Here is a 12950-nt window from a genome sequence, read left to right on the forward strand (position 1 = left end):
CACAACTCAAGTTCATCGATAATAACTCATTCCACTAGAGAGTTATTATCGTACTACCGCACCAATACCAAATTACATTATGGACTCCTTCTTATTATGAGTGTGTTAGTCTCCCTGTGTTTAAGATTATGAATGTCCACTAACTAAGTAAGTTACTGACAACTTACTTAATTAATATCTAGCTCCAAGAGTAGTACCACTCAACTTTATTGTCATATCGGACTAAGTCCACCTACAAGGTTTAACATGACAATCCTTATGAGCTCCTCTTGGGGACATTCTCAACCTAGATAACTAGGACACAGATTACTTCTATGATCAACAACACACACTATAAGTAATATCATTTCCCAACTTATCAGGCATATTGATTTATCGAGCTAAACCTCACCCTTTGATAAGTCAAAGAAATAAATATTAAATATATGTGCTTGTTATTATATTAGGATTAAGAGCACACACTTCCATAATAACTAAGGTCTAGTTCTTTTACTAAGTCAGTACAAAAAGAACTTACTTAAATGGTCCTACTCAATACACTTAAAGTGTATCAGTGTAATTTATTAGTCAAGATAAACTAATACTTAATTACACTATGACTATTCTGATGGTTTGTTTCTTTCCATCTTAGTCGTGAGCAACTAGTTTATAATTTATAGAGAACCGACAACATAATCTTCTGAGTGTGACACCACACTCTATGTTGTCTACTATATAAATTAATTGAACAATTACATTTAACAATAAATGCAGATATTGACCAATGTGATTCTTTTATTTTAAAAATAAATATTTACAAAAGCTAGGCTTTTAGTATACACTGCAACAGATTGGTACTACTTTTGGAGCTAGATATTAATTAAGTGAGTTGTCAGTAACTCATTTAATTAGTGAGCATTTGATATCTTAAATACAGGGAGACTAATGTACTCATGATAAGAAGGAGTCCATATTGTAATATGGGATTGGTGCGGTAGTGCAATAATAACTCTTTAGTGGTATGAGTTATTATTGATGAACTTGAGTTGGGTGTTCAGGGCGAACACAGGAAGTTCAAGCTCATCGGGAGACCAAAACCAATTCCTCCTCTCGGTCCCTGTTGTAGTCTTTTATTTATAAAGCCTTATATCCACTTAAAGTCAAGCTTCTTACCCATCTTGTTATGGCCGGCCAAGCCAAGCTTGGAGCCCAAGCTAGGGCCGACCAAGCCAAAGGATGGAGCCAAGTTGTGGCCGGCCAAGCTTGGAGCCCAAGCTAGGTGGCCGACCACATAAAATATAAAAGGGCATTTTAAATTTTAAAATATTTTCTTTTGTAGAAGCCATGATTTTAAAAGAGAGTTTTTAAATTTTAAAATCTTTCCTTTTATAGCTTTCTACAAAGGATTAAGAGAGAGTTTTGATATCTTTCCTTATTTGTAGTTAAAAGAAATGTTTTAATTTTTTGATAAAACTTTTCTTTTTTGTAACCATCAACATGTTTTAAAAGAGAGATTTTAATTTATAAAATTTTTCTTTTATAACCAACAAGGGATTTAAAAGAGAAATTTTTTATTAAATTTTTTTTACCGGAAACAAATAAGGAAGTTTTAATTTTATGTTTAAAACTTTCCTTGTTTGGAGCACATGTGTAGTGCCGACCATGATAAGCATTAAAAGGAAGTTTTAATTTTTTATTTTAAAACTTTCCTTTTTAGTCATTGGCAAGGAAAATAAGGAAGTTTTAATTATGTTTAAAACTTTCTTTTTTTGCCAAGACCAAGGATTATAAAAGAGATGGAGGGGGTGCCTCATGAGATAACACATCTTCTATTCCTCTCTTCCAATCCTTTGGTGGCCGACCCTTATCCTTTTCTCTTCTCCTTTTGTTTCTCTCTTGGAGGCCGGCGACATCAAGCATTGCTTTCTCTTGGTGGCCGGTTGCTTGAAGGAGAAGAAGGGGAGAAGGAAACTATCTTATCTAGCATCCCTTGGAGGTTAGTTGGTGGCCGAATCTTGGAAGCAAAGGAAGAAGTTTGGGTGGATCTCATCTTGGAAGATCGTCACCCACACGACGCCCAAGAAAAGGAGAGGAATACAGCAGAAGATCAAGAGGTCTATAAGCTACAAAAGGTATAACTAGTTATTAGTTTTTGCATCATAACTAGTTCATCTTTTGTATAGATCTTGAAAAACCAAACACAAGATGTTATCGGTTTTAGGTTATCGTTTTGTTATCGATTTTATTTTTCGATTTCATGTTTCGATATTGTGTTTCTATTGAGTTCTTTGTAGTTAAACCTAGTTTACTGTAAGAAGTTAAATATCTGATTTCTTTGAAATGCTTTGTCTAGGAAGTGGTGGATGATCTCATACCCAAGAAGGCCTAGTGCCTCGCCATGTTTAACCTGGAAGCTGATCTTTAAAATAGATATTTGATTGACTTCTATAATATGGTTTAACTTAGGAAGATCACATCGGTTAAACTTGGAGTAAAAATATTAAGTATCGTTTCCAATCCAAGTTTAACTTCTGAAGGACAATTTGGATTAATAATGTTAAGCATTGTTTGCAATCCAAATTTAACTTCAGTAGAGCACATGGGTAGCTAGGATAGTTCTATGCTTGTACAAAATTTTTGTACAGGGGAACTAGAACGGTATTCCGAGTAGCAACCAACACGTTGAACCTCCCACCCAGGCCCCTCGTTCAGTATGAGGGCTGGTTGTCAACGCAACGGGGTCGTGAGGAAAAGTACCACCAGTTGCTACTTGTTGTTGTTGCCACATTAGTTTCTGCGCTCAGGTGTTGATTAATATTTCTAGTTCCTCTTATGTCAAGGTAACCATGGTGAGTCGTCCAACTTCCTCTATCTTTGAGTTTTATATTCAAGCAAAGATTTCCACAAACATCGCCAAATATGATCATGTCTGAAAGTTGAAAATAATGCATTGGGCAAGTGACTTGAATGTTGAGTAGACAAAGACTTTAAATTGGACATGATATCCTTCCCACTGGAATGAAAAATCCTCTCTACATACAATAAAACGAGCAGACATACGTCAATGCCAAAAACTAGGGAAGGAGTCCTTGGCGAAGGTCTTCTGATGTTTAAGTCAGTATAGCGTCCGAGTAGGAAGAGCAATAGTAGTTGAACAACGAGAGTTCACGCGTAGTGAAATATGTGCTAAAAGAGTACCTTCCCAACAGAGAGGGCCCCCCTTTATATATTATCTCTCATAACCTCTATAATCATGCATAAGGTGGTAAAGAATGTCGAGTGTCAGAAGTTGTCGGGTAAAAGAATATGTACAGCCTAAGAGGCAAATAACCATCGTCCGAGGAATCCTCTATTACTCGTGTGCATCCTTTTTGTAACTGACACTATTAATGAGGTGATTCAAGGAATATACTGTCAGCTGATAGAAGAGGTATAATCACCTTCGAAAAAGGTTCTAATGGATACTCAAATTACATAGGAGAATATTCTCTAACAAACAGTTGTTATTCTTTGACAAGTCATTATGATTCTCTGCCACTGTTAACTCCTGGGTATATCTTGGTCGAATGCTTAACCGTCCTGGTATGTATTGATAGAGTAGGGACCATCCGATCCATAAGTCGGACGACCATGTGTTGTATCGCACTGCCTTTCTGTTAGTGAAGCAATATGAAGGTCAGTCCCTTAGGTCCGGTTAGTTCCATGACCAATTGGACACATACTGGGATACTTACCTTTGAGATAGCTTGAGTTAAGGCAGTTCGACTAGTCTTTTAGTTGACTGACTGCATTTTGTAGCGGCAGATCGATATGTAGGCGAGATACTGGATCCCGTAGGGACACTAGACTTTTAAGGATGCCCTGATATATATCACATGACATAGGAGGTTTAATTGTGAAGTAAAATAGAAAACCAAGTCCCCTAGATCCTAGCGGTTATTTGACCGAACGACCATATGTAGGGATATTATTCCTAAATAATGTGAAGGATCAAAGTGAAGCGATAGAGGGGAGGATGAATATTACTCGTTAAAACTTTTTCTTTTTATATCGATTCGTAAAACAAATATCAAAGCAGCAACGGAATATAAAAGTAAAAGCAATACAGATGACTAAGTTGGCTACTTGGTTTGGAGCCTATGTCGGCTCCTACTCTAAGACCCGCGATTCTTGATTGCATCAATGGGTAATCCACTATAACTCTTCTTTCTGAAATCCTTTGGAAAGAAGCAATGCGTACAATATGAAGAATGTAAGATAGCAATACACTACTATCTTTTGGAAATTAAAACAATGTAAGCTTTAGCTAAAATTATACCGATACTAGGTAGAAGATGAAGCTTGGTCGGTACTTCTGGATGGATCAGCTTGCTTGTGAAGATGAAGCACAGAGTAACAGAATGAATAGGAGCTTTGAACACAGTTGACTTGAAAATTGATACCTTATCTCAGACCTCGAGCTCTGCTTATATAAGTATTTATCGGTCGACTGATAAACCGTTCGGTCGACTGATAGGTTTGGTCGACTAAACCTCCAATCGATCAACTAAACTACTTTACTTCCTTCTTCGCCGAGATATGATCTTCGCGCAATTATAAGCAATTAATATTCGGTCAATTGATCCCCTTGATAGGTCGACCGATCAGTGCAGTTTCCTTGTTCGCCGAGATTCTCCATCAATGAGCCTTTAGTTGCATTTAATGTTCAGTCGACCAATCCCTGGGTTCGGTTGACCGATCAGACTGGCTTCTAACTTTTCTTTTGATCGATTTGATTTGTGCCACGTCGACTTGGTTCGGTCGACCGATCAATCAACTTACCAACTTTGCTTTCAAGCTGATCTCTACTTTGTATCAACTTGGTTTGGTCGACTAATCTCTGGGTTCGATCGACCGATCTGGCTGGTTCTTGTAAAACAGTGTTAAACATAATATTCTTGTAAAACAAAGTTAGGACAGTAATATAAGAGGCATGAGTAGTAAAATATAGTAGAACTGTTTTAATCTTAACTTAGAAACCTTCCCGATTTCTTCAGTTAGATCAGCGATCTAGGGCTTGTTCCTTTCTGGAACACGACCTCACTGTCGCTGCTCTACAATTGCTTACCTCAACCTACTTGTCAAACATTGGTCCTCCAGACCTGTTTGGACTTTGCCGCTTAGCATCGGATTGACTCACCAAGACTTTCTCTCGATCTTTGGTCCTCCAAACCTATCGAGTTTCCCTGCTAAGAGTTAAATCTTTTCTATCCACTTGGGCTTTTGCCTGGCTTCCACGATTTACTAAGACATTCTCGGTCGAGTAAATATCCTACACACTTAGTTTAACTTGTTAGATCACAACAAGACTTAACTTAAACCTTTGATAACATCAAAACTCAAGTTCGATTCTAGTACACCCTGCAGTCCTGCACCAACATAATGGAGAATTAAACCTCAAGAGACCTGATTGGTGCTTTCAACGATTATCCTTATATCTGGAGGCCTATCCTTGGTCGGTAAAGCAATATCCTGAGCTTTATGAACTCGATCGGGTTTCTTCTGAGACTTGTATGTTTACCTTGCGGGGAGAACACAGAGTCATGTAACTCTGGTCAACTATATACCCGTCCACCTATACACAAGAGGATGAGGAAATGAATAGTGAAAGTCCATATGTGTGACTAGCTATATATTAAATTGTGCTTTGAGTGAAAGGCTAGATCATTGAGACTCGGACGAATATATTCCCGAATGACCTTATGGTAGGCCAGTCCATTCGTAAACCTATATGGATGATGGTTGGCCGAATATATGCTAAGTGTCTTAATATAGACGAGGAGCAATAAACCCTTTTGGTTCGACCGACACATATGTCGGTCGTCCTTACATTGAGCATCTTAGGACTAGACAAGGAGCCAAGCCTGATTAAGAGTAATATTTTGACTATCATATTTTCTTGACTTTAATTACCTCATCATTTTTACTTTAATTATCATATTATATTTAGATTGCCTATAACATTCCTTATCAATGCATGTAACAAAGTGTTTGTTGATAGTGATTTCGATGTAGTCTTTTTTTTTTCGGTCAAGTATTTATATTTAAATAAAAGATTAATATTTTTAGGGAGGAAATGACGGGAAAATAGATATCATAATTTTAATGAGAAATATACGATAAAGTTATATATGAACTTGAGAAAATAAACTTTAGCATTATAAATTGTTGCGGTAGAACAACAAATTCTGACACCATATAAATAGTTAATTTTAAATTTTATGATTTTATTGGAAAATTATGCAGCTATAAGACAACATTTTATTGATAATTTATTTATAATAATAATCTTTGCTATTGCTGTAATTATTACCCCAAGCTTCGACCGGCCTTGGTTTAAAAAAAAAAAAAATCGGTAGTACAAGCAACAAGTACAGCCACACGCTAATTCTCTAGCCGATAGGGATTCCTATACACCACTTTCTTATCGTACCCAAGCCTTACACATGACCAATAGCTATATGACACGAAAGGAAAACCAAGTCGGGGCCATCTGAGGGTAGCTTCTGCGTGACGCGAGAGGCGAGGGAGACGTGTGTGAAGGAGGGGAGGGGGAGGGGAGAAAAGAACAGAAAAGAAAGGGAAAGGGAAAGGAAAAGGAAAAGGAAAAGGACGGAAGGCGAAGTCGGCGCATTTGTCTTTGCCGACCAATCATCTCATCGCTTCCTCCTCTCCTTCTTCGCGATTAGAAAGAAGTTCGAGATTTCGATCGCTTCCTACTCCTTCCTTGCTTCTTTCTAATCTTCCTTCTCCTTCGACTGCACCCATCTTCCTTTCCGATAACCCGTATTTTTTTCCCGTTATCGGAAAGGCTTATACCTGATCTCATCAATCTCTAGATCTAGGGTTTGTTGCCTTTGTCCTCCTTCTTGAACTTCTTGTTTTTTTTCTCTCTCCCTTTTCCGGTCCTTTTATTTGGGTTTTTTTTGGTGCCCTTTCTCTGGTGAGATTCAAATCGAGGCATGAAAGCGTTGGACGAGCAGGTGGCGGCTGCTGCTGCGAAGGAAGTAGATAAGGAGAAGAAGCAACGGCGGCGGCGGCAGAATCGGCGCCCCACCAAGCCGAGCCTGGATATGCTACCTGGTTGGCTTCTTTTTATCATCGGTTTTTCTCCAGAGTTATTTCCTAGTGAGTTAAAGACGGGATTTTGTCGGCGATTTTCTTCTTGTCTGATGCCAGTTGGGGTGGTTGGGAAGGTGCAGGATGCAGCTTGGTGGACGCAGCTTGTGGGTCGGAGAAGTGGAGTGGCATAATCGGTTCTGCACCTAACAACGCATCTGAAATCGCCTTCAATTCACTGCCGACGATGCATTTTAATGGCACCGGCGGTGTTTTAGGCTTGGATATTGCATCCGGGGCTGCCGACAGAGGGGAGATTTCAAAATCCTGTCCTTTTCCAGGTTTCTATTTTCCGGTGGAGGAAGTTCCTTCTGGAGGGCCAGCTTTATCGGGCAATTCAAAGAAATATTTTGATCCGCATTGGTCGGATATGTCTGTTGAAGAAGCGATCAAGGTAAACTTTTGACTTTGTAAAGTGGGATCAGAATTAAAGTGAGAAGCATGGTGCTCAATTGCTTGTTTTTTCTTTGTTATTTTAATTTCACAGAAGGGTCGAGCGTTTAAAGCAACATTTCGTGTCAATGCACACAATCGGCTTGAGGTGATGAACAGGCACTTGTTTTTGAAAAGTTGCCCTAAAATTTCAAACATCGTGGGATTCATTATTGGAAATTATTTTCTCTTTGCTTTAGGCCTACTGTACCATAGATGGCCTACCTGTGGATGTTCTTATCAACGGAGTTCCAGCCCAAAATAGAGCGGTATGTTTATTTTAGACCATTTCACAGTTTCCAACCAACAACCTAAATATTGAGGCTTCTGTTTCATTTGATTTCCATTTTTGCACCATCAGTTGGAAGCTCTGATAAAGATTAAAATGAAGTTTAGCAATGTGGATATGCTATGTGAATGATTATTAGTTCATCTTTGTTGATTCATAGGATCCCTCCCTCTAATGCCCTCTAATGTTATGTTTTTAAGTATTTAACGATTGTGTATTTTGGTTATCCAACCTAAACTGATTGGTTAGAAGACAATTAGTAGTCAAATTTTGGTCTGTGTCATGGATTGTTTTGGTGAATTGTCAAATCATAAACAAAATTTTAAGAGGCATCTAGTTGGTAGTCATTATATCTGTTAAGGATTTCGTTTATTGCTGTTTATATGCTTCTGATGTTAGATGTTCAAGTTATGCAGTTCCTTTTATGACAGAAGTTCGGTATTTTTACTTACTTATCTAAAAAGGTCATCCCATCAATTTCATTCTTCACAGGTTACTGAATCCTGTTTAGAAATCTGGCAAGCGCATGGTTTTTTTTCCTGTATGTCTACCTTTTGTCAATTAATTGCTTTACATCTTAACCTGCAAAGCAGAGTCGGAAGTTGTAATTGTTGATTTAAATTCTGTGTGCATCCCTAGGCTCTTTTCTTGATTGATGAATCATCTTCTCAGATTTGTGTGTTGTATTTTGTACATAGAATAACTAAATAATCTCTCATGTGTATATTACCTTCAAGATTCATGGAAAGACTCATCTTTAATGGTTATCCTTCTTTTAGATAGAAGGTGATATTGTTGCTATTGTGTTGGATCCTGTTGCAAATTGGGTAAAGTTGAAAGGAGTAAGTGTTCGTAGTAGTCTTATTCCATCAGATGGTGTTGACAATATAACTGAGGCCAGAGAAGTGATTGACTATAATGATGTACATAAAGAAATAGTTGATCTCTACTGCAAATCTTCTATTCCCAGTACTAATACTCTCCCTTCGGACAATGGGTACTATAATCATGAAAACAGTGGTTTATTTGAAGCTGTTATTAGTGATTTTGAAAATGGATCCGTCATGTGTGATAAACTGTCAAATTCAGTTAAAAATTGGGAATTGGAACGCAGAGAAGCTGCTATAGCTTTAGAGAGAATATGTGCAATGATTAGTTCTAATCAGTCAAAGCGTCCTACTGGTAGGGTATTGTCCATCATCCGGAACTCTCCTCGACGTGATGCAGTGATTGGTTTTCTTGCTTTGAAGCCATGGGTTCCTGAAGGGGAAGAAAACAGAAGGCAGAGTAATGACCAATTGTTTAAGAAAAGTAAGGAATCTGTACTCTTAGCTGGTTTGGACTATATACAATTGATACCTTTGGATTCCAAGTTCCCAAAGATGGTGGTTAATGTGGAAAGCCTTCCAGATTGTGCAAAGGACAGGCTTAAAAATGGCGATCTATCAATTGAAAGGGAACTAATTGCTGCTCGAGTAGATGACTGGAATGAAGAAAGTCTTTGCCCCAAAGCCCAAGTTATTCGTATGTTGGGGCAAGGTGGGGAAACTGAGGCACAAATGAGTGCTATATTGTTCAAACATAGAATAAACTATTTTGACTTTTCTGCTGAATCTTTGGCTTGTCTTCCAGATCTACCTTGGAAGGTCCCTGAGGAGGAACTTAAAATAAGAAAGGACCTTAGGAATATGTGCACATTTACAATTGACCCTTCTTCTGCAATGGAGTTGGATGATGCATTTTCCGTAGAACAGTTATCTGATAAAACATTCAGAATTGGTGTTCACATTGCAGATGTTTCATACTTTGTTCTCCCAGATACAGCATTAGATACTGAAGCCCAAGTGCGGTCAACCAGTGTGTATATTCCACAATGTAAACTGTCAATGCTGCCTTCGAAACTTTCTCAAGAAGTGTGCTCACTTTTACCGGGTCTTGATAGGCTTGCCTTCTCAATTATTTGGGAAATTGATGATTCTGGCAGCATCATGCAACACTGGATTGGCCGATCTGTGATTCGTTCTTGCTGCAAACTATCTTATGATAATGTAGATGATCTCATGCACATAGGATTTGGCATTGATAGACTTATTCATTTTGAGAAATTATTTCCTGAATTGCATGGACATTTTGAATGGAAGGACGTTGTGGACTCTCTTCGAATTCTTCAGGTTATCTCTATGAAACTGAGGGAATCTAGATTCAGAGGAGGAGCTCTCGAGCTTGAGAATCCTAAGCTTGCTATCTTGTTTGATGAGAATGGATCTCCATCTGATAGTTTTCTTGACAAGAGGAAAGAATCTGGTTCTCTTGTTGAGGAGTTTATGTTGCTGGCTAACAAATCAGTTGCAGAGGTTATCTCTAGGGTTTTGCCAGATTCTGCTCTGCTTCGCAGGCACCCTGAGCCCAATTTAAGGAAGCTTAAGGAGTTCAAAGTGTTTTGTGCAAAACATGGTTTTGACTTGGATGCTTCAACTTCTGGCAAACTGTACCTCTCATTATCTAAAATCAAAGAGAAACTAAGAAATGATCCAGTTCTGTTTGATATTGTTCTCTCCTATGCGTCAAAAGCTATGCAGACTGCATCCTATGTTTGTTCTAGAGATTTCAGGGGCAAGGAAGATGAATGGGCTCATTATGGGCTATCATTTCCACATTTCACACATTTCACTTCTCCATTGCGAAGATATCCTGATATTGTTGTACATAGAACTTTATCAGCAATACTTGAAGCTGAAAATATTTATGCGAAGCTAATACAGACTTCAGTTACGGCTAGCAATGAACAAATACCTGAGCAAAAAATTGCTTATGGATTCTTTACCGGCCTTCACTTTGATAAGGATGCTGCAGAATCTGAGCAAGGTGGAAAAGCTTTATCCTTGGCTGTTTTGAAACATAAAGTTCCAGGGTCTGAAATGCTTGCAGAAATTGCTTCATATTGCAATGAGAGACAGCTTGCTAGCAAGCATGCTGAGGGAGCTGGAGTGGAGCTGTACCTTTGGACTCTACTGAAGAAGAGGGAGGTAATTTCTATTTTGCTCTTATGTACTAGTATCCTAGTAATTACCATTTATTGATAAAGGCTTCGACTAGGGAATAAGCCATTTATGAAATGATAGGCATATGGATAAGATGTTGCATCTCACAGGAACAAGCTGTGTTTGTCACAAATGTTGGGGACATAAACTCAAGCGGGATAAGGTTCATGTAGAGTCAAGTAAGGAATCATGTCTTGAACAAGTTGATGTATTAGGGTTGTAGGTATCAGAGCGAAATCTAGTAAAAATTTAAAGATTAGATGTTATCAGTGATATAATCTTTCACATAGTTTTGATTATATTTTCAATTTTATATATTAACCAATACCTTTTGATTTTCATAATCTAAAATTGTTCAAAATGATTGTGCTTCTGCTATCTTTGCATACACTGGTGGGGATTCACATTAGTTCTTGCAGATCATTGGCCATGTTCACATATAAACACTAATAAGTAGTTATTCTCCATTTCTATCTATGTTTGAGCTTTTTTCCCATCATTATTGCAGGTGCTCTTTTCCAGTGCTAGGGTTCTGGCATTAGGACCCAGATTCATGACAATTTACATTAATAATTATGCTGTAAGAATCCCAACCTCACCTATACCGCACTTCTTATCCAAACTTTCTCATTGTTCTCTCTCTCTCTCTTTTTTTTAACAGATTGAGAAGCGGATATATTATGATGAAGTTGAAGGATTGGTTGTCGAGTGGCTAGAGGCTACCAACACATTGGTTCTCAACCTATCGAAGACTAAACCTTTCCAACGGAGGGGTATTCCAGGGAAGTCTCGTGCCATGGAAGATGTAGCATTAGTGCTTAACACATCTGAGCTAGTGCTAGTAGAAGAAGATAATGAGCACCCTACTTTTGGCTCTGCAACTTCTAGTACTTCCTCCACAGAAAACAAAATTTTTCCTTCGTGCTTCCCTTTGGTGCTTCAAACTTTTTCCACTATCCCGGTGGCTCTCTATGCAGTTGGGGGGTACGATGGTCCCATAGATGTCACTCCAAGGCTTTACATGTGCTCATACCTCAAGTAAGGCTAGGTTACTCTCAGAAGATAAATGAATAAGCTCAAAGTGGAGGCATGATTTCGTCAATACTCCATTAAGTTAAAAAGGGCTCTTATCAATAGATATAGCACCCAAGTGTAGTAGTAGCAATATTAGGAATATTGTAAGCATAGGGAGGTGGACTAGATCGATTGTCTTGTTGACAATTTGCTATGGAATTGTTAGTTCATGGATTGAGGTAGGAGTTAGTTTTGCTCTTGGGGCATTTTAAGTGGCTTTGCTCTATTTTTAATCAGTAAGCTGCTTTCTGGAGTTGGGATTTTGCCTTAATGCTATGTTTTTAAAAGCTGGGCAAGGATCCACCAGGGATGCTCCTGGCCCCTCTCTCTCTCCCCCAGGATTCAAGCAGTCAACTTGTGGTCCATTTGTGTTTTTTTTTTTTATTGTGGCCTTGTGGGTCTTTTAATGTAATTGTTCTATTTCACAAGAGTTTGGAAGTTTGCATGATCAGGCAAGACGTTGCATGGTGGTACTTTTATGTTAAGATGCAAATTTACTGCTTGATGTGACTTGATAGTGTGCTGATCAAGTTGCTGCTATTTTACGCTTCTTTGGTGGGATGTTTGCTTCATTTGTTGGTCAATTCGTTATATAGGTTTTTTTTTTTTGTATAAATAAGTTTGTTTTTATAAATCATTCTTCACTAAATCTTTTTATAAGAAAACATTGATGATTTTTTCTTTCTTTGGTTAGATGTAAGGAAAAAAAAAAAGTTCATTACTCTCTTCTCTTTTTCTTGTCTTTATTGTTGTTAACTCCAAGAATCGTTCAGAAATAGCGTCCTGCTGAATCGATTGCTCTTGTGGCTTTGCTTACTCTCATTGCATACTCGTATGTTTCTGATAATCCTAATTTGTTCTTGTTTTCTGTGGTTATTTTCCTTCCTATAGTTTCTTCAATCATTACCTTTTACATTGTTAAGATTGTTCGTACTCAAAGATGCTACTTTACTGTAGTGCAACAGTTTGTGATTGGT

The 12950-nt window shown here is 38.1% G+C and overlaps 1 protein-coding gene across 2 annotated transcripts; it reads left to right on the plus strand.

The window, feature by feature from the left end:
• Nucleotides 1-6604: 6604 nt before the first annotated feature.
• On the plus strand, nucleotides 6605-12424 carry LOC121974784 (DIS3-like exonuclease 2). Of its 2 annotated transcripts, none has more exons than XM_042526015.1 (7): nucleotides 6605-7101; nucleotides 7215-7531; nucleotides 7625-7678; nucleotides 7770-7838; nucleotides 8638-10884; nucleotides 11408-11479; nucleotides 11561-12424. In XM_042526015.1, the coding sequence occupies exons 1-7, from the start codon at nucleotides 6981-6983 to the stop codon at nucleotides 11939-11941; spliced, it is 3261 nt and encodes a 1086-aa protein (XP_042381949.1). In that variant the 5' UTR covers nucleotides 6605-6980; the 3' UTR covers nucleotides 11942-12424. The 2 variants fall into 2 exon arrangements, with proteins under 2 accessions (XP_042381949.1, XP_042381957.1); XM_042526023.1 differs by having other exon boundaries at nucleotides 7221-7531.
• The last annotated feature ends 526 nt before the right edge of the window (nucleotides 12425-12950 follow it).

The sequence above is a fragment of the Zingiber officinale genome, chromosome 1B, assembly GCF_018446385.1.
Source record: "Zingiber officinale cultivar Zhangliang chromosome 1B, Zo_v1.1, whole genome shotgun sequence".
NCBI classification, from domain to species: Eukaryota; Viridiplantae; Streptophyta; class Magnoliopsida; order Zingiberales; family Zingiberaceae; genus Zingiber; species Zingiber officinale.

Coding starts and splice junctions, on each gene's coding strand:
- LOC121974784 (XM_042526015.1), top strand. CDS start 6,981: ATGAAAGCGTTGGACGAGCAGGTGGCGGCTGCTGCTGCGAAGGAAGTA. Junction 7,679..7,769: donor ATGCACACAATCGGCTTGAG/GTGATGAACAGG, acceptor TCTTTGCTTTAG/GCCTACTGTACCATAGATGG. Junction 10,885..11,407: donor CTCTACTGAAGAAGAGGGAG/GTAATTTCTATT, acceptor TCATTATTGCAG/GTGCTCTTTTCCAGTGCTAG.